This window comes from Durio zibethinus, chromosome 9 (genome assembly GCF_047325235.1).
Source record: "Durio zibethinus cultivar Kanyao isolate XHJ-2024 chromosome 9, ASM4732523v1, whole genome shotgun sequence".
Taxonomy (NCBI): domain Eukaryota; kingdom Viridiplantae; phylum Streptophyta; class Magnoliopsida; order Malvales; family Malvaceae; genus Durio; species Durio zibethinus.
In genome coordinates this window covers 5,323,472-5,350,923 of record NC_143170.1, presented here as the reverse complement: position 1 = coordinate 5,350,923, position 27,452 = coordinate 5,323,472, and the positions used below count along the sequence as shown (strand labels likewise).

General features: G+C 33.1%; 2 protein-coding genes, 1 long non-coding RNA gene, 1 other non-coding gene and 1 pseudogene across 8 annotated transcripts; 1 reads left to right on the top strand and 4 right to left on the bottom strand.

Moving 5' to 3' along the window:
* Positions 1 to 3,381: 3,381 nt before the first annotated feature.
* Positions 3,382 to 5,185, top strand: LOC111302840 (uncharacterized; annotated as a pseudogene).
* Positions 5,186 to 6,204: 1,019 nt separating this feature from the next.
* TRNAG-CCC (transfer RNA glycine (anticodon CCC)) lies at positions 6,205 to 6,275 on the bottom strand. Its single transcript has one exon. It is a non-coding gene; the product is annotated as a tRNA-Gly (tRNA).
* Positions 6,276 to 6,427: 152 nt separating this feature from the next.
* On the bottom strand, positions 6,428 to 8,971 carry LOC111316047 (thylakoid lumenal 17.4 kDa protein, chloroplastic-like). Of its 2 annotated transcripts, none has more exons than XM_022918060.2 (4): positions 8,720 to 8,971; positions 8,307 to 8,428; positions 7,609 to 7,855; positions 6,428 to 6,834 (listed from the first exon to the last, which is right to left on the bottom strand). In XM_022918060.2, the coding sequence occupies exons 1-4, from the start codon at positions 8,838 to 8,840 to the stop codon at positions 6,611 to 6,613; spliced, it is 714 nt and encodes a 237-aa protein (XP_022773795.2). In that variant the 5' UTR covers positions 8,841 to 8,971; the 3' UTR covers positions 6,428 to 6,610. The 2 variants fall into 2 exon arrangements, with proteins under 2 accessions (XP_022773795.2, XP_022773802.2); XM_022918067.2 differs by having other exon boundaries at positions 8,307 to 8,425; positions 8,720 to 8,962.
* A 3,278-nt stretch (positions 8,972 to 12,249) lies between these two features.
* LOC111309040 (uncharacterized) lies at positions 12,250 to 17,597 on the bottom strand. Of its 4 annotated transcripts, none has more exons than XM_022907850.2 (8): positions 16,947 to 17,597; positions 15,558 to 16,838; positions 15,294 to 15,435; positions 15,036 to 15,193; positions 14,871 to 14,922; positions 14,193 to 14,272; positions 14,008 to 14,101; positions 12,250 to 13,829 (listed from the first exon to the last, which is right to left on the bottom strand). In XM_022907850.2, the coding sequence occupies exons 2-8, from the start codon at positions 16,731 to 16,733 to the stop codon at positions 13,297 to 13,299; spliced, it is 2,235 nt and encodes a 744-aa protein (XP_022763585.1). In that variant the 5' UTR covers positions 16,734 to 16,838; positions 16,947 to 17,597; the 3' UTR covers positions 12,250 to 13,296. The 4 variants fall into 4 exon arrangements, with proteins under 4 accessions (XP_022763585.1, XP_022763575.1, XP_089621806.1 ...); XM_022907840.2 differs by having other exon boundaries at positions 17,269 to 17,513; XM_089765680.1 differs by having other exon boundaries at positions 15,345 to 15,435; positions 16,933 to 17,508.
* Positions 17,598 to 24,238: 6,641 nt separating this feature from the next.
* On the bottom strand, positions 24,239 to 26,761 carry LOC149516748 (uncharacterized). The gene is made up of 2 exons (XR_016345380.1): positions 25,141 to 26,761; positions 24,239 to 25,064 (listed from the first exon to the last, which is right to left on the bottom strand). It is a non-coding gene; the product is annotated as an uncharacterized LOC149516748 (long non-coding RNA).
* Positions 26,762 to 27,452: the final 691 nt, after the last annotated feature.

Below are 27,452 nucleotides of genomic sequence, written 5' to 3'. Positions count from 1 at the left end.
ACCGATAAGATCCGTGCTCTGCCATCTGTTTTATATGTTTTGGCATTGCCTTGGCCATTCTCGATGTGGGGCATAGATGTCATTGATCCTATTACCCCAAAGGCTTTTAATAGGTATAGGTTTATTTTTGTGATGATAGATTACTTCACGAAATAGGTAGAGGCGGCATCATTTACAAATGTAACACGATTTATGATTTGTAAGTTCATAAAAAAAGAGATTATTTACAGATATAGACTTTCAGAGAGAATCATTTCTGACAATGCTAAGAATTTAAATAGTAAGATGATATAAAAAATATGTACCCAATACAAGATCAAGCATCATAATTCAGTGCCATATCATTCAAAAATGAATGAGGCAGTAGAGGCAGCTAATAAAAATATAAAAAAAATTTTAAAAGATGATCGAGACCTATAAAGATTGACATGAGAAGTTGCTATTTGCACTGCATGCATATCGAACGTCAGTGCATACCTCTACTAGGGTAACTCTATTTTTTTTTTTGTTTATGAGATGCAAGTTGTATTGCTAGTAGAAGTAGAGATCTTATCCTTGAAGATTCTAAAAAGAAATTGAACTGAAAGAGGTTGAATGGATTTGAGAATGCTATAAATAGTTAAATTTCATAGAGAAAAAGAGTTGACAACGTTATGTTATGGTCAGCTATATCAAAGAAGAATGATGAGGGCTCATGACAAAAAAGTTTGACCTCAGTGTTTTCAAGAAGGAGAGTTGATCTTGAAAATAATTCTCTCAAGTCAGTATGATAATAGAAGAAAATGGATTTCGAATTGAGAAGGGCCATATATGGTGAAATGGGCTTTCTTGGGTGAAGCATTGATACTAGTTGAGATGGATTAAAGTGATTTACCTCATCCTATAAATTCTGATGCTGTGAAAAGTACTATGCTTAAAAAAATAAAAAAAATGAAAAATAAAAAAATAAAAAAAATAAAAAAATAAAAAAAAGATTCAAGGCAAAAACCTTAAGAGGGCGATTTGAGTCAAATGGGGGTTTATCTAAGTTGAAAACTTAGAAATGCAGCTTAGATAAGAAGAATACAGCATCAAATTTAAAAATTCATTAGCAAGGAAGCTAGCATATTTTGAGAAACTCTAAGTTATTAAAGGCATCAGGTAGTTGAGTTTTTTGAAAAGGACTTCGAGATGTGTTATCATGATTATCCGATTGTTCATTTTCGAGCATTTTTTTCCCATACCTATCTTTGTAATTCTTTTTTGGCCAAAGTTTGCCAGCATTTTTTGCCAATAAAAGACATTCTACTTCATTTTTTATGTGTCGCTTCTGTTGACTATTTTCTAACCATTCTTATTCTTTTCTCTTTAATACCTTGCAATGAAAGAAATGTGTGAATGCATTCTTACTTTTTGAGTTTGAAATAATGATTGATAAATAAATAATAGCATGAAAGATTTCTACATTATATTAGAGAAGTCGAGAGTGATAAAGGTAAATTTGAGATGTCCAGTTTCTAATAAGGACATTGAATTTGAAAAAAGATTTTTTACAGAAAGAATGTGAGAATTAAATGAAAGAGATGATTGAGAGTTACACTGACTTGATCTTTGAAGAATAACGTAACTTGGTCTTTGAAGAATAAAAGGTTTGAGGCCCAAGAAAAGAGCTTGAGAAACTTGAGTACCACAACTGAATGGGAATTAATTAGCCAGTATTTGCATAGCATGCATTGAATTTTGCATGCATTGCATTTTTTTTTTTAACATCTAATGCATAGCATACATTGCATTTAGAAAGGTCTAGTGCATGGATATTACCAAATCCCACATAGAGAAGACAGATGTGAGGACTTTTTGATGTTAAAGTTTTAAATTTGAGAAAAAGTTTGTGAGGTAAGATTCTAATCCTTGAAAAAAGATATTTCTCGATATCAGGATCGATTTGTAAGACCCTTGGGTATAATCTCCTGAAATTCCTTCAAACATAATTTTTGACTCTTCTAGACATGATTGTCAAGAAGCCTCATTTATTTTTTTAAAGTTCTGTTACCTCTATTTAGAGGAGCCATTTATTTTCTCAAAGTTCTGTTGCCTCTATTTAGAGGAGCTTTTTTTTTATTTTTCAAAGTTATTGAGCCTCTGTTTAGAGGAGCTTTGTTTATTTTTTCAAAGTCGTTGAGCCTCTATTTATAGAAGCTTTTTTTATTTTTCAAAGTTGTTGAGCTTCTGTTTAGAGGAGTTTTGTTTATTTTTCTAAAGTCATTGTGCCTCTGTTTAGATGAGCCTTTTATTTTTCAAAGTTATTGAGCCTCTGTTTAAAGGAGCTTTGTTTATTTTTCAAAGTTGTTGTGCCTCTGTTTAAAGGAGTATTTTATGTTCAAAAGTCGTTAAGCCTTTAATTAGAGGAGGTTCATTTTATTTTTCAAAGTTGTTGTGCCTTTATTTAGAGGAGCTTTTATTTTCAAAAGTCGTTGAGCCTCTGATTAAAAGAGCTTCATTTTATTTTCAAAAGTCGTTGAGCCTCTATTTAGAAGAGCCTTTTATTTTTCTAAGTTGTTGAACCTCTGCTTAGGGGAGCCTTTATTTTTTCAAAAGTTGTCAGACTCTACATAGGAGAGCTCTATGCCATTCAGCAAGTTTGAGTGTCTGATTAAAAAAACAAAAAAAAAACATGTCGAGCTGATTATCTAGATATGAGGGGTGTTTACATCTTTGCATAATTTTTGTTACACAGAAACTGCGCAAAGAGAGGCAGCTGTAGACACCCTATTTTATCTGGGATTCTTTGTCAATTGAGACCAATCCAAGCTCGATTGTAGGAATTTTTATTCATTTTTATTTCATATTTTTATTTCGTATTTATCATTGTTTTTTATTTTTATTTTATGGTCTATCTATTTTCTTTCTTTCTTTCTCTTCATTATATGATTAATTAATAAAAAAAGAGAAAAAAAAGTTAAAAAATCGAGATTAGGCTTGGTGATTGTGATGATTATTATCTAAATGTTAATATTTAAATTTGGATGCTAATAAGAATTGAACTGAAACTCTATCAACATAATTTTATAAATCATGGTGATTCATTGGCAATAGGGGATGAGGGATCAGGGAAAACAAACAAAGAAACAGATTACATAAAAAAACCATATCCTTCACCCCACTGCAGCTCAATCATCAACCATTACCATCAATCGTTGCCATCAACCACCATTGTAACCGATAATAGAAGGTCTTGAGAGCTCATCCTCCACCACAACAAATACCATTCTGTTCCACACCATTAATACCATACTGTCACCTCTGCTTAAGCATCTAACCAAGTCCTACTAGCCATGAATCCCAGTTACCAACCATGAATTCCAGCCTTAGATAGTGACCGCAAATCACCTAGCCACTCACATGCTTCCATTGCCACAATCATCAACACCAACTGACATAATCGATTCCTTCCAGAGGCAGAAGCGGTTAAAGGTACATCAATTTCAAAAATAGAAAGCAATAAACCCAAAATAGAACCAACATGATTCAGCAATCAAAAGAAACAGACATAAAAACTTAAAAAAAGATAGAAATCAGAGAATAGCTACAATGCTGGTCGATTTGACATTTTGAGACTAAGTTCAACAAGAGGAACATTAATCTTGAAACAGCCTGATCTTATGTTATCTGCATCAGTTTTAGAAGATTTTCAAACTTTTTATTACCCTCAAACACTTGATCACTTCAACTACAAGCCTGAAAGCTATTCCACTTTTCAACAAAGATATGTGATGAACTTCAAGTATTGGGGTGGAGCCAATGCTAATGCACCAATTCTAGCCTATCTTGGAGCTAAAGAGCCTTTAGACGGTGATCTTGCTGTTATTGGTTTCCTCAATGACAATGCCATCCGCTTTAATGCTCTCTTTATATACATTGAGCATCGATACTATGGAAAATCAATACCATTCGGATTAAGGGAATAAACCTTCAAAAATGCAAGCACTCTTGGCTATTTCAACTATGTCCAAGCCATAGCAGACTATGCAGAAATCATCATGCATATCAAGAAGAAACTTCATGCTTTCTATTAGCCGATCATCATAATCCGAGGATCATATGAGGGAATTCTGGCTTCATGGTTTCGACTGAAGTACCCTCATGTTGTTTTGGGAGCTGTGGCCTCATTAGCTCCAGTTCTTTACTTTGATAAAATTACACCAAGCGGTGCTTACTTTTCAGTCATCATTAAGGATTTTAGGGAAGTGAACGAGACCTGCTACCAAACCATACAAAAATCATGGTCTAAAATCAATAAAATTGCTTCTCAACCCTATGGTCTTTCAATCCTCAGCACGAAATTCAAAACTTGCGATCCATTAACCAATTCTTCAGAGCTTAAAAACGCGGTGACGAACATGTATGCTTCAACAGCTCAATATAATCAACCCCTGAGGTATCCAGTAATCTTGATATGCAGAGGCATTGATGGAAGTGAAAAACTAGATATTCTCAGCAAGATTTTTGTTGGCATTGTTGCTTATAGAGGGAATCGTTCTTTCTATATTAATCAACCAACCAACCAATCCGAAACAACTATAGGGTGAAGATGGCAGACATGTAGTGAAATGGTGATACCCATTGGTATCGGCAACAACACCATATTCCAACCTGATCCCTTCGACCTAAACAGCTTTATACAACAGTGCATGAGTTACTACGACGTTTCTTCGTGGCCTCATTGGGTCACTTCCTATTACGGTGGCCATGATATAAAATTGATTCTCTAGAGGTTTGGTAGCAACATCATCTTTTCAAATGGGCTGAAAGATCCTTATAGTTGATGCGGGGTTTTGGAAAATATTTTAAAAAGCATTCTTGCCTTATATACAGTTAATGGATCTCATTGCTTAGATATACTTCCAGCAAAAGAAACCGATTCGGAATGATTGATCAGGCAACAAAATATAGTGGTGAAGATTATCAAAGGATGGTTGGCTAATTGAGCCGTTGAATCGAGCCACGTACCAAGCCAACCAACCGATTTTGTCTCTAGAGCCGTGCCAAAGATTTTTTTTTCTTTTTCATTTAGTTTTATTATTTATTTATTGATTTAATTAAACATCATTTAATTTTCAATGATCTCTTTAAAATGAAAATTTTTTAAAAATATTTTTGAAAAAAAGTTGAAAGTATCAATTTTTCTTGAAAATAAAAATTTTCAAAAAATATTTTTAAGGAAAAATTGAAGGTATCAATTTTCTTTGAAAATAAAAACTTTAAAATACTTTAAGAAAAAGTTGAAAGTATCAATTTTTCTTGTATAAAAGCATGAGTTCCTTTGGTCCTTTTCTTTTCTTAAAAAATTTTTAATGTTAAATCATCCGACGATAGAGCATCTGTAAGTGAAACAGTAATTTTTTTTATACTCTTAAGGTGACCGGATTTTTCTTAATTTTCTGTCAAAAGTATTGAAGTTAATTAAAAATAATTTCTAATAATTAATTACTTGATAAAATTTTTAAGGCTTTTCGGATAACACGAAATTGAGCTGGTACTATCTTTTGATGGGCGTTGTGAGGGTGTTATAATTTTTCTCACTTGTAACCGAATTTCCGAATCATATTCTGGTTAATGGACCTGAATTTATTCTTTTAGGAAACTTTAAGCTTAAGAGTTCTTTGAAAGGATAGATTCTTTAGGTGATCAATCACACTTAAACAAAAAAGATTGATGACGATTCCTTAAATCAATGTCTAACGATAAATCCCCAAATCTATTTGTGATGACAAACATATCAAAAAAACTCGAGAGATGGCGGTTGCTACATCTGATAAAAGTAGTGAACACACTTTATATGAAACATAAGATCACGTTCATGAAAGGTTAGTGCCCTGCTTTGCATTAACTCTAGTCCTGGAATGGTGGAATCACCCAAAACATTAAGTCATTTCTTTTTTCTTTCTTCTTCTTTTTTGATAGTAAATACCAAGTATTCATTAAATTTCCAAAATGTAGGGCAGTGGCGTTTAATGCGATGAAATTGAAATGCTCAATGTATCCACTTCCATATCATTACTTCACTTCTTGACCAAGACCTAAAACATCTGGCATGTGGGCGCAAGTCGCAACTATGGTTTTGCTCCCACCTACCATTATAACTTAACGTTATCCTTAACCCCGTCCCTGCAAAAAAATTATACTCTTAGTAAGATCAACTGGTAGCCAAGGGAAAACCAAAAATGCGCATCCAGGGAATCGAACCCCGGTCAGTACCGTGGGAGGGTACTATGATACCACTACACCAGATGCGCTCGTTTCTTGTAGCGCATTGTCTAGTTTTTACTAAAAATAGTGGAAAAGTTTGTTGTTGAAAGCTTCAAATGATTGAGGTTAATATGCGAGTTGTCTCCGATTCTTCAGAAACTAACTTTGTCAAGCAATAGCTCATATATAGACCAATAGGTTTCAAGCAATGAAGAACAATACTTTCTAAGGAACAGTGTTTGGTTCACCAATTGTCAATAGATGCAAATACGTACGAAACAGTGAAGATTTATCAGACATACATGATTTATTTGTTAATTAACCTTTTAACAAAATCAACAAGATAGAAAGAAACACAAATAAGAGAATAAGCTGCATGCAGTCATCGACAACCCAACTCAACTCTTCCTTCAGCACTGATAGTTGTATTTGTACATAGCTTCTGAAGATCAATGTAACCGATAATGGTATCTTCAAAAACTGCATCTTCCAACTGAGCATTATCAAAAGTGGAACCAGATAACACAGTGTTCTTAAACACAGCACCTTGGAGATTGGCTTTTTGAAAATTAACTCGATCTAAAACAGCATTTGAGAAGTTTGTTCCTGCAAATTTATTTGGTCAATTTTATTCTTTATAAATCTATGCCATGATTTTCATATGCTCGCTAAGACTAGCAAATGAAAGTTTGGCGATCAGTTTTTGCAAATCCGTCATCATTTATTGACGAGTTTCATGAAGCAAAGCACTATATCTTTATAGTTCTTTAAAAAAAAAATGACAGTTGCTTGTGGTGGATTTGTAATTTAGAACTCAAGGAAGCTATTGAGGTAAGGATTTTGAGACATGCAAATGTACTGAGTGAAAAGCGACAATGATTTTAGAAAGGTCCCCTATTTCGTTATTGGTTCTATCAGTAGTCCAGTGTATACAGAATTATGGACAGTGACATTCTAGGCTCAGAAAAACTAGAAAATCCTGATGTTTTCTCACATTTAAATGTTATTTAATCTAGACCATCTTCCTGATCATGACCACAATCTTGGAGATATGTTGTAGTTATAGCAATCAAAATAGGGAGTCATTTTATCTTTTGCATTGTTTCTTGTCAAATAGTGGTTCTCAATGCATAGTAGTTTTCCCAGGGACTTCAGTTTTGTCATGGTTCAATTGCAGGATGTGCTCAAAACTATCATAGAGAGAACTAAACAATCATTCTTCTCTAAGGGCCTAAAATCAGAACCAATTAGCCAAATAATTGTTGATAATTTGCACAAGTATTCTCCTAAGACAGAAATTAGCATTGTTCAAAGATTTTGATCAGTAGTGAGGTGGATGATTTTACAATACGTAAACAGAAGGAAGATACAGAAGATCACCCTTGAAGCTAGCTCCCACAGCATAAGCCTTTGACATCACGGCTTCTGACATGTCTGCACCATCAAACTTAGCATCAGACATAAGTGCTGCTGCAAGAGACTTTCCCTTCAGGTTGGATTTATCATTAGTGTAATCACAGAAGCGTAGATCAAGCGGCTTATCATATACACCATTTGCCTGACCTATTGTATTACCAACAAATGCACGCTCACATCGGTTGGCTTCTGTTGACAGTGGAGGAAGCCTCTGCAAAACAAACGTATTACATTTTTGTAGCCTTTAGTTATCTTGAAACAAGTAATTACTATGATCAACAACATTGTTGTTTGGAATCACCAGAGTATATGGGAACATTTATTCCCCACAGTCATCTACCAAGCAAGCCAGTTTGTACAGGATAAAGGACCAACCGCAACTTATACAGTTCGATAGTAATAATTAATTATGCAAATTTGCATATGAATTTCATTATTTCTTCTTCCTGGCCAAGATACAGGCAAGTTATGAATGCATCAAGTACATCAGCTGATCAACAAATGGTTAACTAGAATGAGAGTGGAACTAATGGAAGTAAACAAGAGTTCAACAATTCAGTGTGTCCTCAGCAATTCTTAACCCACAAGCTGTAAACCTAAGCCAAACAAGTCATAAGTAAATACGCTTAAACAGACAAAGGAAAATAGCGCAGGTTTTCAACCTGATTTGCAGCAATTACAGGTGAGGCAGTAGCAAAAGCGTATACAGCGAGAAGGCCACAAGCTACAGTCCTCAGTTCCTTAAAGGGAGATGAGCTTTCCTTGGAAACACATTTGCTAGCTGCTTCCATGAGAGAAAAAATGAAAAATACACTAATAAGCTTCAGTAACTTAAAGAAATACTAGCTACAACAAGGCTCCCCCTTGAGTTTCAGACAATAACTCAACAATATGATCCCAAACTTGAGTGGAACTGAAGACATAACCAAAAATTGAGATTACCCATATAATGGGAATCACTTCGTTTTCTTTTGTTTAACCACCATTAATTTCCTACCTCGAACCATATTCCAACATTCGGAAAAGGGCAAAAAAAAAAAAGAATTTGGAAGCTTTTAAGAAGAATAAGGCATACCAGAAGAACAGCTGATTCTGATAGGTAAAGGGAGTTGATGAAGAGGACAACCATGGCGTTTCGTTAATAATTGTCGTAAGGCTAAAGTGTTATGGGAGAGTGGAGTTGAAATGGTCGCCATTTTTGTGTGTATACTTTCTCTCAATCTCACTGTCAGTTGAAGTATTCCATTGCGAGTTTATCCACCGATGATGGTTCTAGCTGCAGCAGGTACATACATGTATCTGACCTGGCATGACACGTAGGATAACGTGTCCTTGACCAAATTAGTCAGCGTTCCGTTCAGTAAATATCGTAAAATCTTTAGAGGGCAAAAGTACAAAAAGCAGATAAACATAGGAGGCAAATTCGTGTCGTTTACCAGCTTTGTGCCTTTGACCATCGCTTCCTCCTCAAGTTTAGGGCTTTGAATTTTAAAGAACCCACTTTTTTAAAAAAAAAAATTTTCGCTGTATCAAGATCGATAAAAGGAAGAGCCAATCAAAACAATCTGCACCCCAAATCAATCAGATAATTCTGACAAGAAAAAAAAATGGAAAATAATCAGGGCAGCTGTTTGTCGTGGTTGGGAACAAGCGTGGCCCAAGCCTTCTTCGCATCGCTCGAACGTTGTTCTTGTATAAACCTCTCCACCTCCGACGATGCTGATGATTCCGAGGCCCACGATCGCCCTCTTATGTTCACCAATTGCTCCTCCATCTCATCATCTGTTATCTCTAGGGCCGACAACCCTCCTCCCAAGGACGTCGTTAATCTCCCCGTCTAAATCTTGCATGCCTCCACCTCTGCTCGGATGGCCGCCCTCTTTCTGGAAATTGTTTCTTGGGTTTGGATGTTATCTGTCTTTCTTTCTTGTTTTTTCATGTGAGTTACAATATGAGCTCTTTCTGGTTTTTCGTTTTCTTTCTTTGGGTTTGTTCAACTGCGTTTTCTTATTTATGGGTCTATGTGAAATTTCGTCATCTGAGGAATTTGAATCTCTGTTATATTATGTAGTTTTTTCTTTGGAATTTATTTATGAAAATCTTATTGCAAAACTGATAAATAATTTTATCATGAATCTGGAGATTAATTTTGAACTTTCTTCGTCAATGTCACCAAGCTTTTCCCTTGTTATTTTAGTCAGCTCCATTATTAACAATTTCTCTTCCAATAAGCTAAATCCATTGCCTCACAATTTGTGAACAATCATGAGTTATCTCTGTCTGAAACCAACCACCAATTATGAATCCAACAGAAATTTTCATTGAAAATGCAACGAATTGCTTCTATTGTTCTTGACAATAGATTCATGTAAAAGTGAGTAATATGTTTATATATACATTACCACTCACTATTTTGGGCTTTCTTTTATAGTGCTGATTAGCTGATCTCTTGTTTTTGGATTGGATTTTGTTAAAAATGGGCTCAATGGAGAATGGCATTTATTCTCGAAAACTAGATTAAACTTTGCAAGTGAAAGAACGACAAATTTATATTTGTCACCTTCACAACTGGCGATCACGTGCCTTTCAATCCGAAGTAAAGAGGAAATACCACAGGTAAACTTGGTGAAAACTTGCTTTTGCCATCCAATCGAAAAGTCTTTTCAGATCGTTTTAAAATGAAAAAGAAAACAAGAAGCGTTACAAGATGGCCGGTTGGATATGGCTAATGGGTTATGTTGGTAGTCTATTAGTTAAGTAAATAAAGCGGAAAAGAGAACTGAACTCCAAGACAACATGATTAAAAGCATAATCATTGCTTAATCAATGAGGTATAACTAAAGACAGATCATGCGTCCCTTTGTCGGGAGCTTTTGTTTACATTTTGTATTAAATTAGTTCTTTCACGTGGTTCGTCCTTTAATATATGAGAATGATGAGGTCGGTTTATCAGCTCCAAATGAGGAAGAAATGCTAAAGAACTATTATCCAACTAATTCAAAATTTCAAACCATCCAAAAATCTAAGCAAATCACTTCGAAACACCTAACTAATATTTTGGCATGTCAAGGATTTACGATTCAATTGCATTTCGAAAAAAAAAAAGTAACGAAGAAAAAGATCATTATGTTATTATTAAAATTGATATTCAATTTAATCAACTCAATCAAAATCGATCTAATAAATCATATATACAATAGAATAATTCAAAACCTTAATCCAATAACTACAAACCCTGTAAGAACTTATCCAAAACATAACATCACACAAACTTTCAAAGAATTAGTAGCTATGCTTCAAAAATATTTCCAAGCCTAAAAGCTGTCGGCCTATGAGAAGAAATTGCTAATAATAAAAATCAAACATAAATTCTAAAAATAAAGTATTTGATACTTATCAGTTCAACTAATGTCATTGATTCATCTTTTAATATCTTAATTTCAATGTATTAATTAACGTTATTACGTGACTCATTTGTCTTGTAATACTGCTGCCCTATCAAAACATTGTCCTCTAATAATCATATATAGTCCAAGAATTCCAAGTAACATGCCTTTTTCGTAGATTGCTATCATAAGCCAAAGCCAAAAAGGAAGTAATTTGGTTAAACACCTAAGCCTAACACACTTAACATTATTGTCCCTTAATAACCAATCATGTTTGTCGGTCCTAACGGTCTCCTAATTGTGGTACCTATGTACGCTTTAATCTCATTTCATTTTTGTCTTAAGTTGTTAATTATCCTATTTGTTTAACTTTCTCCTTCTTTTTTTTTTTTTAATTCTTAAATGTGCCATCAACATTTGGTTAACTTTCGATCTGGTCTGCCATTATGGCTTGTTTGATGTTTCTCATGGTGATGTTTTATCATGAGAAAAAGTAGATGCTTTAACTTTGAATTTTTTTTTTTTTTGGTTAAATTTATTTCTTAAACGTGCCATCAACATTAGATGATGTTTTAACCTACTTTTGTAATTTTTGTTTGGCCTCGGATTCTTGTTTTGTCAATGTTATTACCAACAAATAGTACTTTGCAACAGGCTTTGCCTTGTCATCTTTTTAAACACCTTTTACTTTCACCACCGACAATTACATCTCCACAATAACAAACCTCTTTTACTTACCTCACAATGGCACACTTGCTTTCGCAATTGAAATAGCTTAAGCGCTTTCTTTTCAATCAGGTATATAATATAATAGAAAGGTTTAAGGATAAATTAAAAATTAAAAAAAAAAGTTTGGATGATTGTTAATTTTTTAAGCTAAAAATAAGTTATGAAAAGAAAATTTAAGTTATTTAAGTAAAATTCATAAAATTTTTTATTTAAGATGATTAAATAAAAATTAAAATAAAAAAATTGTAAATTGATAGATTAAAAAATTTTATTTATTATTAAATTTCACATTAAATGATATTTTTTATTAAATTTTTTAATATTATATAGTAATTAACATTTTTTAAAATTTTATTCCATGCTCATTATAAGTCACAACCTGAAAATTATAAGAAGGAAAACATAACATCATGGATATGCTAACTACAAAAAATTTCTTCTTGCTTCTTTGTCCAACAAATGCTACAGCATATGTACTTATTTACTTGGGTGGAGAACCAAACCAATAAGATTGAATTTATTTACAAGATTCGATTAAAATTACATGTGAGCTAAACCCAAGTCATTTCTGTTACAGAGTATAGCCTTCAAAAAATAAAAGTGGAAGCAACTCTATTGGGTGTTAGTATAAATATCAAAGCAGTACATATGTGAATTGTGTTCGCAAAACTGAGAAATGATTATTGGCACCGAAGTAAGAATAGTGTTAGCCGATTGTCAACCGTAACCATTGGTAACAAACACGCCATGAAAGGTAAGGCCTGGGATTGTGCTCTGTAAACAAACAAAAATGGTCTGCCTTCAAGAACTAGAGTCAGCAGGGAAGCCATTAAGACCTGGTAAATGCCAACTCCAGGACCAGGTTTGAATGGCCCTACCATGAGGCAGATCCAAAATGGCAGACAAACGATTCAATCATTCAAAGTAGCCAACATACGATAATGGTGAAGCTCCCCACCATTTTTTCCCCGAATGAACTGCAACCACCAGCTCTGGATTCCTACTCCTATTTAAGAGAACAAAAGGAAGAGGCTGGTTTACAAGGCCCCACAGGCCACAGGCACCTCCATTATACATATAATAATATCTCCATTGCTGTCTCATAACACATGACTTGTATCATTTTTTCTGGGCGGGCAGACAAATTTCTCGAATAACTAATCACCCAATCATAAAATTAACCAGGGTGTTCAGATAAGCTAACCTTGGCCACTCGCGCATTCCAAGAAGGATTTCATTGCAACCATAAAACAGCAGCCACTTGTAGTGACCAAATTGGGTTGCAGATCACATTTGAAATCTTAGATGGGCCCATAGAAAACGTCAGATTCTCAACCATCTATCCGAGCTGTGCGTGCCTATCAAGCACTCAGCCCTGAACATGCCATGGCAGTTGATGCTGTCAATCTCAAGATCACTTGTCAGCCTGTTCGATTTCAACATAGTATCTGCTGCGGAAAGTCAACCACTGTAGGAACCAAATATATAAATTGTCCCATTTCTAATTCTCTGATGCCTTTACTAGGCCACTAGTATTTCACACAGTTACTGGTAAACCATAATTGAGGAATGATCTAATTCTTCCATCCAACCCTCCAGTCACTATAACAAGACCCCATGCGTGAGAATTAAATGTACTCTGGCATGAAGTTTTCAGAAACTTGTACTGGGATTTATGCATTGAAGATGACCCAGACAATGGACTGGATGGAGGAAGTGCTTCCTCTGGCCAAGTTGCAGATCCCTTGGGAAAAGACTCCAAAAAGTATTCATGGCTAAGAGAGAAATAAGGCGAGGAAAATTGCAGGTTATCGAGTAAATTCTCATTCAATACTTCAAACTGCCTTCCATTTTCTGTGTTCCCATATTTCAGGCCACACCAAGGGATTGCGATCGATGCATTAGCAGAGAAGCGCTCACAAGATCTTATCTCTTTAGCCTTAGAGAGAGTAGACTCATCCTGATCAACATAATTCCATATATATACATTAGAGTCCTCACAAGCTGAAACAATATGCTTCCCATCAGCCGTTAATGATGTGAATGTCTGGTTTCCATTGTTACCTAATCCTGAGGAGTGAGAAATAGACAGCTTAAATTAGGAGAAGACAAAGAGCAAGGACACAAATATTGTATTTCAGATTCAGAGTTTAATAAATGTAACAAACAGAAATGCCCAATCGCCCAGATAATGCAGTTGGAGCAAACCATTATTATATGATTAAAAGTTTAGAGAACAGGAATATACCCCTGTATTTGCAGATCACATTCGGTCCTTGAAGAATTCTGACTTGTGAATCAGCGCAAGTAACCATTACTTTACTTGAATCTTGTGGCAAAAACTGGAATGAATGATATAAAATGAGCGACAACCACACATCTCAGCTATTAAGACAAGCCTATCTGACCAAAACCAGGGATGAGAATAACTACCTGCAAGCCAGTTATCCTTCTGCATGGTGACTTCTTTTTGCCATTTAAGCATATATGAGCATCCAGTAGCAAATGATTGTCTGAATAAAACAACATAAAATTTGGTTTGTTTAAGAATCCATGCAACTGTAATTGCTGCTTCATGAAAGAAACTATTCCTAAAACTTATGCCAACCATATATTTTCAATGAAAGTCCCAACTGTTACTATTATTAGATATGTTATTCATTTTCTTTCCAATGCATAGTACAAAACTGCTTCTAGATCACTTCAACAGAAACATTTTATTCCTAAAGCCGGGTAAGCACTAAGCTAAGTACAAGGATTCTGTTTGACAGATATATTATTCACATCAGCTCCTTCAGATGCTAGATAATTTTGCTAATGGATCACCACTTGCATCACTAGCAGTAAAGAACATTTTCTCTCAGTCCAGTTAACATGCGAGCTTTTTCAATCTGAGAATTTTACAAGCTTGCCCACTCGATAATTTTATTTGTCTTCTGTATGTTTAAAAATCTTTTCTATGAAAAGTTTTAATAGACAGACCAAAAGTACTCCTCTTAATAAAAGTAACCTTCAGTATGCCTATCACTTTTGTATATCATTCATAAAACTGATGAATACAAATCAACCAATCACATGAATAAATATGAATCCCTGTCAGAGGGAGCATACCTGACATATTGTAAAAGAGACAACTGCCTGTCATTGAGCCAACAATTCCTCCCTGCATAAATAGAAAAGAAAAAAAAAAAAAGAGGATTTTTTACATCAAGAGTTCAAACAACTAAACCATGTAATTGTAATCCACTAGAAGAAGGAGCAAGAAGATCACCAAACCTGTCCGTCTGGGCGATAACACACTGCAGTAACTATATCTCTTACGTCAATCCAGTCAACAACTTGGCAGCCAGAAATTGCCCAAATGCGCACCTTTCCATCTATTGAACCGCTAATGAAGTAATTGTCATCCACAGGGTTAAACTGAACACAGGTTACTGCATCATATTATGAGACGTAATCCTTTATCAGGAGTTAGGAAAAAATAATGCCACCAAAATACAACAGAATTTAACCATACTTCAATTAGATAATTACATGTTAAAAATGCACGCAAACAGATAGACAGAGAATCAGCTAGAACCGCACCAAAATTGCTATGAGAAAACACTCTGAGGCAATGGTCACATCCAACTCGCCACATACGAACAGTTTTATCAACTGAGGAAGACAGCAGAAACTGCAACGTGAACACAGAAATCAGACACATTAAATAAGAATCTTTGATGAAAATTTTTCTTTTTCCTTTTTCTCTTATTTGTGGTGATTATGAAAAACATGTCCATAAATCTGTTGACTCACATTTTTCTCTGACCATGAGAGATCCAAGATCTCACCACTGTGCCCATGGAACTCATGTAATGGTTTCTCCAATAGCCGGAAAACTTTGGGAGGGAAGATAACACATGCTGAATCAGAAGTTTTTCTCAGGCTTCTTAAATTGCCTGCTTTTTCCTTATCTACAATAAGGGGTTTCAATTCAGAAAGATGATTCACTGTGAAGTATAAACAGGAAGGATCTATTTCTGGAATGTCAAGGTCATTGCACCTCTGATCTTCCACCACTTGCCACACCCTCACAACACCATCTTCACCAGCACTTGCTAGGTACTGCCCATCAGGACTGAACTTCATTGCCAAAATTGAACCTTCATGGGCCTGGATAACTTGTCCCTTATAGAGTGCAGAAAGTTCCTTCGTTCTTTTCCGGCTTTGGTGGACTTTAACTCTGTGAACCTTAGTCCCCAAAATTGAATCATCTATATTGGCTCTCAGTCTATCATCTTCAACCTGTTTATCCATAACGCATGCTATTGAACGCAATTTACTCAACCAACGGTTCTTAACCCTCTTTGCTTTTCCCTCAGATTTATTCTGCTTCTCAACTTCCCTTTCCTCAAGTTGTTGAAATGAGGGCGACGATACACAAGGGTTCTCAGACTTCTTAACTGTTACCAACTGCTCCGCACTCATTTCACAACCTTCACTTGCCTTCCCATCCTGCCCCCCTTCATCAACATCACAAACTGCTCCCTCAACTTCATTTCCTTCTCTGCAGAAAAAATTATCTTGCGAACTTGACTCCTTGGACAAATCAAAATTATCATTAGACCAACAGGAAATGGAAGAACGACTAGAATAAAACGGCTCTTCAAAGCCGGATGTTCTCAAAACAGCATCACTGGTTTCCTTAACCCTGTCAAATTCTCCTTCCAAACTACGTTCATCTACTGAATTCTCATGTGAAACTCGATCTAAGCTCACTCCCATCCAATCCAAGAATTTACTACGGCGTTCCTTGACACTTCGTGGGCTTCGAATCCATACATCATATTGGAAACTACTTTCAGAACAATTATCAAAGCCAGATTTTGAATGAGGTATCTCTATGTAATTAGAACTTGAACCTGGCATTGTTGCAATCTGCTCAAGAGCATCAGAAAATGAACATTCTTCGTCTTCTCTTAAGCTACCCATTATTCTTTGAGTTCAGCCCATTAAACCCTCCTCAGACCGAAAAAAAACCCCAACTTTTTAAGCCCTACGCAATGTGGCAGATTCTAAATCCCCAGAAAATAAAGGCTGAAAAGAAAATGAAAAAAACAACACAAAACACAAGATCAGTTTAACAGAAACAAAGAATAACTAAATAAAACAAAACAATTGATAACAATACCAAAAAAATAAAACCTAAGAAATCCAATAAGGATCGCAATCCAAGCCCATTGAACCTGGTCCTTTCCATTGAATCAGAAAAAAAAAAATCCAACCTTTAATATAGAAATGATAACTTTTTTAGCAACAAAAAAGAACCCAAAATTTTGCAGCAAATTAAGAGGCCAAGACAGTTTTCACCATACAGAGATCAAAAGCCATTGGCAGAAATTAAAAGATCTTATACTCGGATTTGAAGAAAAGGGGGAGAAAACAAGATTAAGAAAATATCATTAGAAACTGATCAATTAAGCAAAAGGAAGATCTCGGTTTACGGATGAATATAAAATTGGCTTACATGGGGATTGGGCTCGTTTTCTATGAGATTTCTTTGAAACTGAAGGGGACATAGATGGAAGCATCCAGTAAAAACGTTTTTGGGAGCTTCTAAAACTCTCGTCTTGGGGAAGCAAAGAGAACACTTGACAGAAAACTGGACATACAAAATATAAAAAGAAAATAAAACCAAATCTACTATTGAAAAATAATAGAATAAAAGAGTAAAAAAATTATAGTACGAAAAATGGTGGTTGGAGTAAAACAAGACAGAGAATAATTTCCTTGAAATTCGTGGACGGGTGGACCGAGAAACGAGATTTCCAGAGTAGGGGTGTGTTTGTGACTTTGTCTTCGTGAATTATTATTGGTTTATGAATAAATTATATATTTCTCATTTAATTATAATTGTATTTTTTAAAATAATTATTAAATTATATTTTTCTATCACTTAGTTTTTTAATTTTTAATTTAGTGTTATCATGATAGTATCATGTTAATTATTGATATTATGATGTTATTCAGACACTAAATATTTTTATATATTTATTTTAATTATAGCTTGTAATTTATAATTATTAAATTATTATAAAATAAATTTTAATACTTAATTTAATGATTAATATATATATTTTTTAAAAATAAATTCCTATATCTATTCTCCACCGTAAAAGGAAAATGCTATAAATAAAACAAAATTTAAAGATTCTTTAATTAATGGAACTTTCTTTCTCATGCATGATGCTTTAATTCTAACTTTATGAACAAAACGTTTGTCCACAAATTTGTTTTTTTTTTCCAATTAAATTAATTTTAAATGATAAATTTATATTATAATCCTTGCTAAACCAAGAGCATGCACTCATTTTCATGATAAAAAAATGCATAATCATATAAATAAATCGTTAGTTTAATTGATTAGATTTATTTTTTTCGATAAAAAAATATTAAGTTTGAGTCATATTGTTAAAATCATCTCAAATATATGATTTACAGTCATCTATTTTAAGTTATTAGATACAACACATCTTATCATGACTTAAATGATTGATCAATGTATCTACTCTAAATTTTTTGGATAAAAAAATGCATAATTATAAAATCAATAGGTCATGCTAAAAAAATTAAAATCGAATCTTTTAATTAATTTAATCAAATTTCAAATTAATGAAAGTAAATTTTTTTAAAAAAAATCTTAAATTAAAATTTTCACACAGCAAATAATTTTTTCAAATGATTTTCCCTTAATTGTGTATAAAATTAATCAAGAACATGGAAAAGCATTTAAAATGGTCAAAAGAAAATGAGATCATCAATTTAGATACAAAGGGAAGTCTAACCTTTTCTACATTTGCGAGTGGAATAGACCGACCATTCAGCATTTCGACATTTCATTTTCTTCCAAAAAGAAAAATCAACGTTTCAACTGTCTAGTACGCGTCAAAAGGTCAAATATTTGACCGCCGTTCTGATTGAGACTTTCGTATGACCTGGTCATTAAGTCTTAATGTTCATATTATGTTGCTCATTTAATGTTAATTAAGTAAGATTTGATTGACATAACTACATTTAAAAAAATTAATCAACAGAGATTGAGTTCATTGAAGGATTTAATCATATACTATTACCTTAATCTAATTCTCCTTGACGGTGTTAGTTACTTGTTGATTAACATATCATAATGTCAATATTAATAAAATAATTCAAACAAAAAATTAAATAAGGATGATACTAATAAAAAATCGATTATAATATTCAATCTAATCTATTATTGATATTATCCTAGCATGAAATTTGAAATAAAATATTTTTATTTATTTTCATAAAATAAAAATTAAAAAAATAATTAAAATTCTCAATAAAATATCTTTAGTTTAAATGAAATATTTTATTTTCATTTCTAAGTGATTAAAATTGCTTTTAAAAAATATAGTAGATGGTAAAATTGTATTTTAAAAAAGTAAAGTCATTAATATGAAATCACAATGTGATAATAAATTTGACATTTATTTAAAAATAAAACAAAGATAATTATGAAAATTAAAAAAAATCGAAATAGATAAATTATTTAATTTTTTTTAGGTAAATGTAAGATTTTTCGTATTTAAAAGTTTAAAATAAATTATTATAAATCATATTTTTGATATGATCTTAATAAACAATCATCAATTAAATTCAACTCTAAAATTCTTTTATCAAAAATAATAAATTTTAATTAATTAAGTCAATTTTGATAACGATGAAAGTAGTTCAACTTTCAAAAAGGGCATTAAAATAAAGCTGAAAAAGGGCTAATCCGGTTGTGGGGGCGGTCAATAGTCAGATAGGAGCCTCTGCCTGGTTGGCCGACCGCTAAAGTTTCATCCATTCCATTTTTGTTTGTTTTCAGTTTCTCTCAATTTTAACGGTCTTCAAATTAGATGACAATCTCACCCTTTGTCACCCCACTTTTCCTAGGTCAAAAATCACCCCCTTCAAGCAAATCAGCAGGTGATAGACTTGGGCATCTTTGTCTAGACAAACAGTATAACCCAACACATTTTCTTGTATTTCCCACTCAACATATGATTCACTGACAAACCAAAGTTGTCTGATTGGGTTCTTATGCCTTTACCCATCAATGTGCAAGTTAAACCCTTCAATCATTCCATAATGTGCAACTTCAAATTGGAACCCATCTCAAAATTATGAGCTCTATTCCTAATAATTGAATTGCGATCCACAAAAAATATATATTTTCCAAGTAAAATAATATGATTCAATTGATAATTGACAGTATGACTTCTGATTATTGTGTGCTGTTGGCACAGCATAATTGGACTATTCCCTTCAATAATAATATTAGGTTAGAAGGTAATTCACTCAATCAGATTATTGAAGAATTTAGCACAATATATAGGTCAACTTTAGCAGGGATTTTTATGTCAATCAAAGCCCAAAAAAAAAAAACCCGAAAAAGAGTTAGAAAAGCAAAAGTTACCCATGTTTCAAAGAGACCAAACATTTCACTTAAGTTGGTTTGATTAGTGTTGAATCATATCAGCATTTAAATTTGGAAGTGGTTTGGTTATTTGTCCTAAAGCGTAAGAGATACATGTTGAAGGGTTTGCCACTTTCATTATTGGTAATTATTATGTGGACAAACAAAGTAAGAAATTAAGGAAGTTGGTAATGAAAGATACCCCATTACTAAGACAAAAAGGCAATGGTTCAGTTAATTCTACATCTATCTCTCCCCTAAAAGACTCAATAAAAGCAAAGTGAAAAAAAAAAATAATAATAAAGTTTGGCAATCAAAGACACCCTAATTCCAAGACAAAAAAACACTAGGGGTCGTTATAATTGTTTGGTGAGAAAAAATTTTATTGCATCATAATTACGTTTAATTAATTATAAATTTTTTTATCACGTATTTAAATTAAATTTAATTATATAAAAATTCAAGTATTACATATATATAAGAAATAGTTCTAAATCTCATATCGAACATAAAAAGAAAGTCATTGAAGCATAAAAGTGTTCATACCACCTATTTCTTGTGAGATATTTTTTGTAGGATAAAATTATAAGATCAGAGAGTCAGAGCAGACAATATTTCATAAAGGTGTGAACCGTGATAATCATATTGATCTAAGACGTCGGATAAGTGAATATTCGAGTCTTGGAGCTACACAGGTTTGGAGCTTAATTCTCGATCCGTGACAAGTGATATCGAAACCAGCCTTAAACCATTCGATCCACGTCAAGTGTCTCGAGAGAGGTAGGCAGAGTGACCAGCCTCCATGACGATGACGTCACTAAGTTGAGTGGGAAAGAATGTTACAGATCTAAGAAAGAATCTTGAATCTCATATCAAACATAAAAAAAAGGTCATTAGAATATAAAAGAGTTCACTTCCTCGTTAAGTCTTTTTTGTAGGATAAAATCATAAAATTAAGAGATCAAAGCGGATAATATCTTATAAAAATCTAAATCATGACGATCAAATTGATCTGAAATATCGAATGAGTGAATGCTCAAATCTTGTAATCGCACAAATTCGAAATTTAAGTCTTAGTCGTGACACAGGTTCTTCCCAATCTGCCCTTTCTTGTCAAAACCTTTTGTTTCGAACCTTTAGTATCACACTCGCACCGGTAAAAAGAACACCTTCTGTTTCACAATATTTGTAGCCAAAGTCTTTGGGTTGGGAACTTCGGATCATTGCTTTCGTGCACGTGATGGCTTGTCGCATGTGATGCTACAACTTGGGTTAACCAGAAAACTGGGCAAACGTTGGTGCATCATCTCCACCACCACATTTGCATATATACATGACTTGAATAAATATGAATATGTATATGTATTATATATTTATTTTTTATACAAATAAGTTATAGTCTGAAAATTTTTTTTTAAAAAAAGTTATAGGTATTGGGTTATTTTATACATTTTGATCTTGAAAATTCTAGTGGCAATCAAGATACTTAATGTTTATCTAGTTTGAATGGTTATTAGTATTTAGTAGTATATAGTAATATAATTAATTTTTTAAAAAATCTTTAAAGCACTGGTTAGCAAAATTCTAATTAAAATATTATTTTTTAAAAATATACATTTAATACAATATTTTCACTAAATTAAAGAAGAGACAATGCGTTAATTATAATATTCAGTATTTTAAGTATCATCTTAATGAGTCCTAGGCACTACTTCACCAATTAACATTTTTGTAACTCTAATTCTTTTTTTTTAATAACCCTAATTCTAATTCTGAAAAATACATAACATTACTTAAAGGAGAAATAATTATAATATTAATTATGGACATAAAATAGTAAATGGGGAGCTGATTTTTCTTAAGCAATAAATCATTGTCTAGAAAAGCCCCCACGCTTACCCAAGGTACTTGTAGCCTTGCTAATGTCCAGATAGTTCCTGGTTTGGCACCGTGGTTTCTTTGTTTTGTTCTTGATCCACTTAAAAACAACTAGGCATGTCCAGAATCTACCTCAAATTCACACTTTACGAAATATTAGATTAATTATTAAATCAAAACCCTAATCCTTACGTTTTGGTCCAAAACGGAACCGCAGTTGTATAAAAGGAATAGAGCTAGCTGGTTGGTGAGGAGACGATGAACCTGTCCCTCTCTTTTTCTTTATATATATAAAGAGTTCATGCAAGGATGCGTATAGGCCACATGTAGTACCTTAAATTACTCCATAATTTGGCAGTCGACATGATAGAGAAAATGATTAATTATTTGAGAATGTTGAGAGTTGTGCTTTATTTTCTTTTCTTCTCTGTTTTTTTTTTTTTCTGAAATATATATTTTCAATTATTTTGTTAGTTTGAAGTCTACTAATGATATGAATGAAGTGGTGACCATTGATATATATTTGTTCTGGTCGAAAGTTGATATGATGAATTACTTAAACTGCGAAAGAATTAGTATTTTCAAGCTTTTTTTTTTCTTTTATGAAGTATTTTTCAAGCTTTGTTGGATTATTCATTATGTGCAATTTCATAAAATGAAAATCAGTTTCACTAAAAGAATGAAAACAAAAAAGGTTTGAACCTTGAAGCGTAAAAATTACTAAAGAAACTATCATTAATGGACTCCACTCATTAAAAAATTAATATATTTTAAAATTAAATAAACATTTTTATTTACTATCTTAGATCAAGCCGAAACAAGTTCGAATTTCAAAAAGCTCAAATCAAATCAGGATACGAACAGGTCTACCATCCATACTACATAGGGTATATAAATATATATATATATATAATTCGATTTTTTTTTTGAGGAATGAGAAAGGGAGTTTGTAATGAAAGACCTTTGGGGCTGGAAAGTGGAAAGTTCCTCTAAATATAATTCTCAAAAAAATTTAAATGAATTAATCAAGGTATATTTATATTATTAGGAAGGGAGTTGGCTTAAATAATTTCTCTATAATTGGGATTAATCCATTCCCAATATATATATTTCTTTTTCCAGGGATATTTGTTGATTGTTTTTGTTTGGGCTCAAAAGCATCTCTTAATTACAATTATAATAATAGGAATTAATAGATATTTGGGATTTATGATATAAGAGATGACTTTCTGTCCTGTGTCGTAAATAAAGAAGATTTTCGTAGGTGAAAAAAAATGAAAATTTTGTTCTTCACAAATAGATGTATAGTCCTAGAATGAGCCAAGTCATACAAAAATCAAAAGGTTGTGGAATTCATGGCCTTGTTACAATTATCGAATTTTAATCCTTTTTTAATTGAAAGAAGTCTTGCTGTTCCATAAATTTATCCACATATAAAAAATCAACTAACACAGCCATTTAATTATGCTTTCATGTATTTTTGGTTTAGTGAATAAAACAATTTTGAAATTTTAAAATTTTAAATTCAAGTTTTATTATAAGGGAATTTTGATTATATTTATATTAAATTTATTTAATTATATTTTAATTTGTTAATAGATTATAATGTAAACTTTTCTTGTTTTTTTTTAATTTAAAAAAAAAAAGCTGAAAAAAAAAGAAGCAAGGCATTAATGGGATATATAGATATTTGTTCTGATGGGCCTCATCATCCGTGCTACAGTACTACGGCTGCATATTCATCTTGGAAACCGAGTGTAGCAAAAAAGAAACGGCTGTGAAGTGAACCGTGATTGTGTAGATAGTTTCCACCAGACAAGGTGCAGGTGGCGCTGCATTTCTGTGCATGGTGTTAATTACTATGGCTGGCTGCCCACTGCCCTCTTTGTCTTTTAAGTATGACTTTTGCACCTTTTCTCCCCTTTCACTTCCTTTGTTCTAAATTGCAGCCAGCTTACATTATCCTTTAGAAAGAGTATGATCTGAACGAGGTTCACTTTGATGACTAATTGTGTTTCTCCCCCTGAATTTATCAGGTATTTGAGCAAGAAACGACTCCATTATCTGTTAAAATTAAACGAATACAAATTATAACAAATAATTTTATATAAAATATTAATATTTTACGTAGATCTAATATTTACTAGTTAAGTGGACTTTTTAGGACCACTGTGATTTCTGTTACGACGAGAACAACTCAAGCCCTTTCCCTTGGGATTTGAATTTTCTCTTGAAAAATCTCAGGTGACAGATATTTACATGCTGGCCTAGACATTATAACACCCAAAGAAAAGTACAGAAAAATTTCCAGTTCAAAACTTAAAAACAATGAACAGGAACACCCTTTTGTGGGGGGTGCATCTGATCAAAATCTGACGGCAATATCACATTTACTAACAACAGCGTGAGTGGGACCATTTTCTCTATGGGGTTAGTGGGTTACATCTGATCCTAATCTGAGGGCACACAACTCTCTTCCACTCACTCTTTCGTCAGTCTGCGTGTGAATGCTTTGGCCAGCGACTGCAAAATTTATTAGATACCCTTCATTTTTGGACCACCCTACCCTAGAGTAAATAACTTTTTTTTGGTGGTTTTGTTTCTGAATCAATAGGATGGTCCTGAGGTTTAATCAAAACTCATAGGGTTGGAAGAGTGTGTTCTGGATTTCTGGGGACTTACTGTCCTTGCTGCTCTCTGTACGAACTTAGTATTGAGTCATGACTTGAACTGTCCTCACCGTCCAATGTCCATCACCACCATCATTATTTGAAACACATTTCAATTCTGAAAGTGATTTGAACTGCTAGATCTCTTCCAACTGGAGGGTTTTAATTGGATGTTGCTTTATTCCTAGCAGTAACATTGCTAAGTCCGCTCGGTTGAGAAGAAATCAAGAAGCTGGAGCTCTAATTGCAAGCAAGGATTTGAACATATTAGCTCTGGTCCAAATTGTTCAACTGCATAACATTCAATATCAGATCATGTACTTCTTTGTATGATTCAAAAGATGTAACAATATAAAGCATCTAGCACCTGAACATGAGGAGCTTTGTTCAAATTTCATTCGTCGATGAGATTAATTTTTCACTCTTTCATTGACCGTTCTTTCAGAGTACCCCTACTGCCCACTAAGTAAGAAAAAGCCCATGAAGTTGAAGCCTTATTGGATACCAAAGTACAACAATGTTGTCCCTCAAAACAAGTATGGCCCATTGCTGGTTTGAAAGTTTCAACATTCAAAGCAAGCCCAGTACAAAGGACTTAAGTAGAAAGTGCACAAATGGGCATGGTTTTTGAGCCACTATCCAATACTTTGTTCTCCAATGGTCAAACCCAAACCTCATTTCTTTTAGAAAAAGAAAAAAGAAGAAAAACTACATAGAGATAGGATGAAAATCTGGATTTCTCCATTGAGCAAACGTTAACCCCTCAAAGAAAAGGGCTTCAAGGAGTTTAAAAAAAAAATTTGAACCAGGGACAATCAATCATGTGTATACAATTAGCTTTCCATCAGTTCTATCCTAGTATGGGAATCCGAAATCATGGAGAATTAAAAAGCTACGCAAAATGTTCAATAGCGTATCCATTCTCATATTCATTGTAATCACAGTGCAATTTCTCTTCTTTTTCTTATATCTTCTGTTAGCAATCAGCAAAACTCGACATTCCCCTTTGACATCATATCTCACGCATTTTACACTTTGCTTCTTTCTCCCATCCATGCATTAATACTTTCAGCACTTTTATATTATATAAGATCAGTTTGGTACATCTGAACAACCTAAAGAACAAAAAAATTGGAAAATCAACTCACAGTGAGAAGTTGTTGATGCCCAAACGTTTTTATATCCTCTGAATTTAATTGAAGATGAATTTAAAAAAAAAAAAAAAAACCCTATGACATATCTTCGAATCGCTTGCAAAAAAAAAAAGCTCGTGCTTTACACGTTTCAAATGTTAAAACGAACAGTCGAATGTGAAAAGAAAGATTAAACGCAGCGGAATCTCTGACGTGTGACGCGTCGTCGACCTGGTGGAATACCCATCACGTAACGTCCGTTGATTAGAAGGCGATTTTATTTTCATCAATATCATATTCATCCAACGGCTATGGCTGACAGATTTTTTTTTTCGCCATTTCAGAACGTGCTTTCCGATGGGACCCACCTTCTCCCCTGACTTACCAACCCAAAAAATGTTATTCTTCGCTCTCTTAGCAACGGCTTACGTCATGACACGTTTCGCCTGCTCCTGGACTCATTTTAGCGAATGTGTCGTGTCTTAAGGCCACGTGTCCCCTATCTATCCGGCGGACATGGAGTTCTATTCGCCGCCGCAGCCATTTGGCTTAGGCGGCACACGGCTGTCTATCACCTTTCCTTTTGCCCTTCTCCGACGTAAGGTTCTTCAAATCCAGTTTTTTGCTGTGATATGCTACATTTGTAATTTCGATCGGCCTCGAAGTTTCATGAAGCATAAAAGGCTAACCTTGCCTTATTCTCTTTATTTTTCTCGTTTTAGCTTTGGGATTTTTAGTTTTTGCCCGTACGAAAAAGTCAAAACTCACGAAAACATATCGAATTTTAGTTTTGCTGAAATCCATCTAAGAAAAAATGGATTACTCATATGAGTTAAACTTAAGTTCCGATTTCAAGTTTTTTTCATTGCCATTTGTTAGTAACGGGATGTTTGGTCAGTGAAATCATAAATTAAAGAATATATATGATTTTTTAAAAAATATGATATTCGAAATTTTTTTTTATTTTTAAGATATTCGGTGTTCAGATTCACTTATTTGATTAAAAATAATATATATATATATTTAAATTATGAATAATTATTATAATTTTATTGATATATATTATGATAATTTAAATAATTTAATTTTAAATTAAAAGGTCAGAAAACGTTTGGAATAATACTTATAAAAAATTGAATGAGATTATTTAATACGTTTATGATAAAAAAATTTCTTAAATAATTTACTTCAAATAAAATGAAGGGATTATTGAAGATATTTTTATCCAAAAATACTTTCAATAATCCCTTCATTTTTTTTGAGATTGTTCAAAATATTTTTGACTATAAATGCTTTAAATAATCTCATTTAATTAAAAATTTAAGTTGATTATTAAAAGCATTTTAAGTAAAAAAATTTTAATAATCCCCTCTAATTTTTAATTAAAGAGGATTATTTAAGCTATTTTTGGCTAGAAAAACTTTCAATAATTTTTTTGGATTATTCAAGATTTTTTTGCTCAAAAAATATATTAAATAATTTTCTCCTATTTTATTTTGAAAAACGCCTTGAATAGAGTTAGTTAAGGCGTTTCTAACAAAAAACA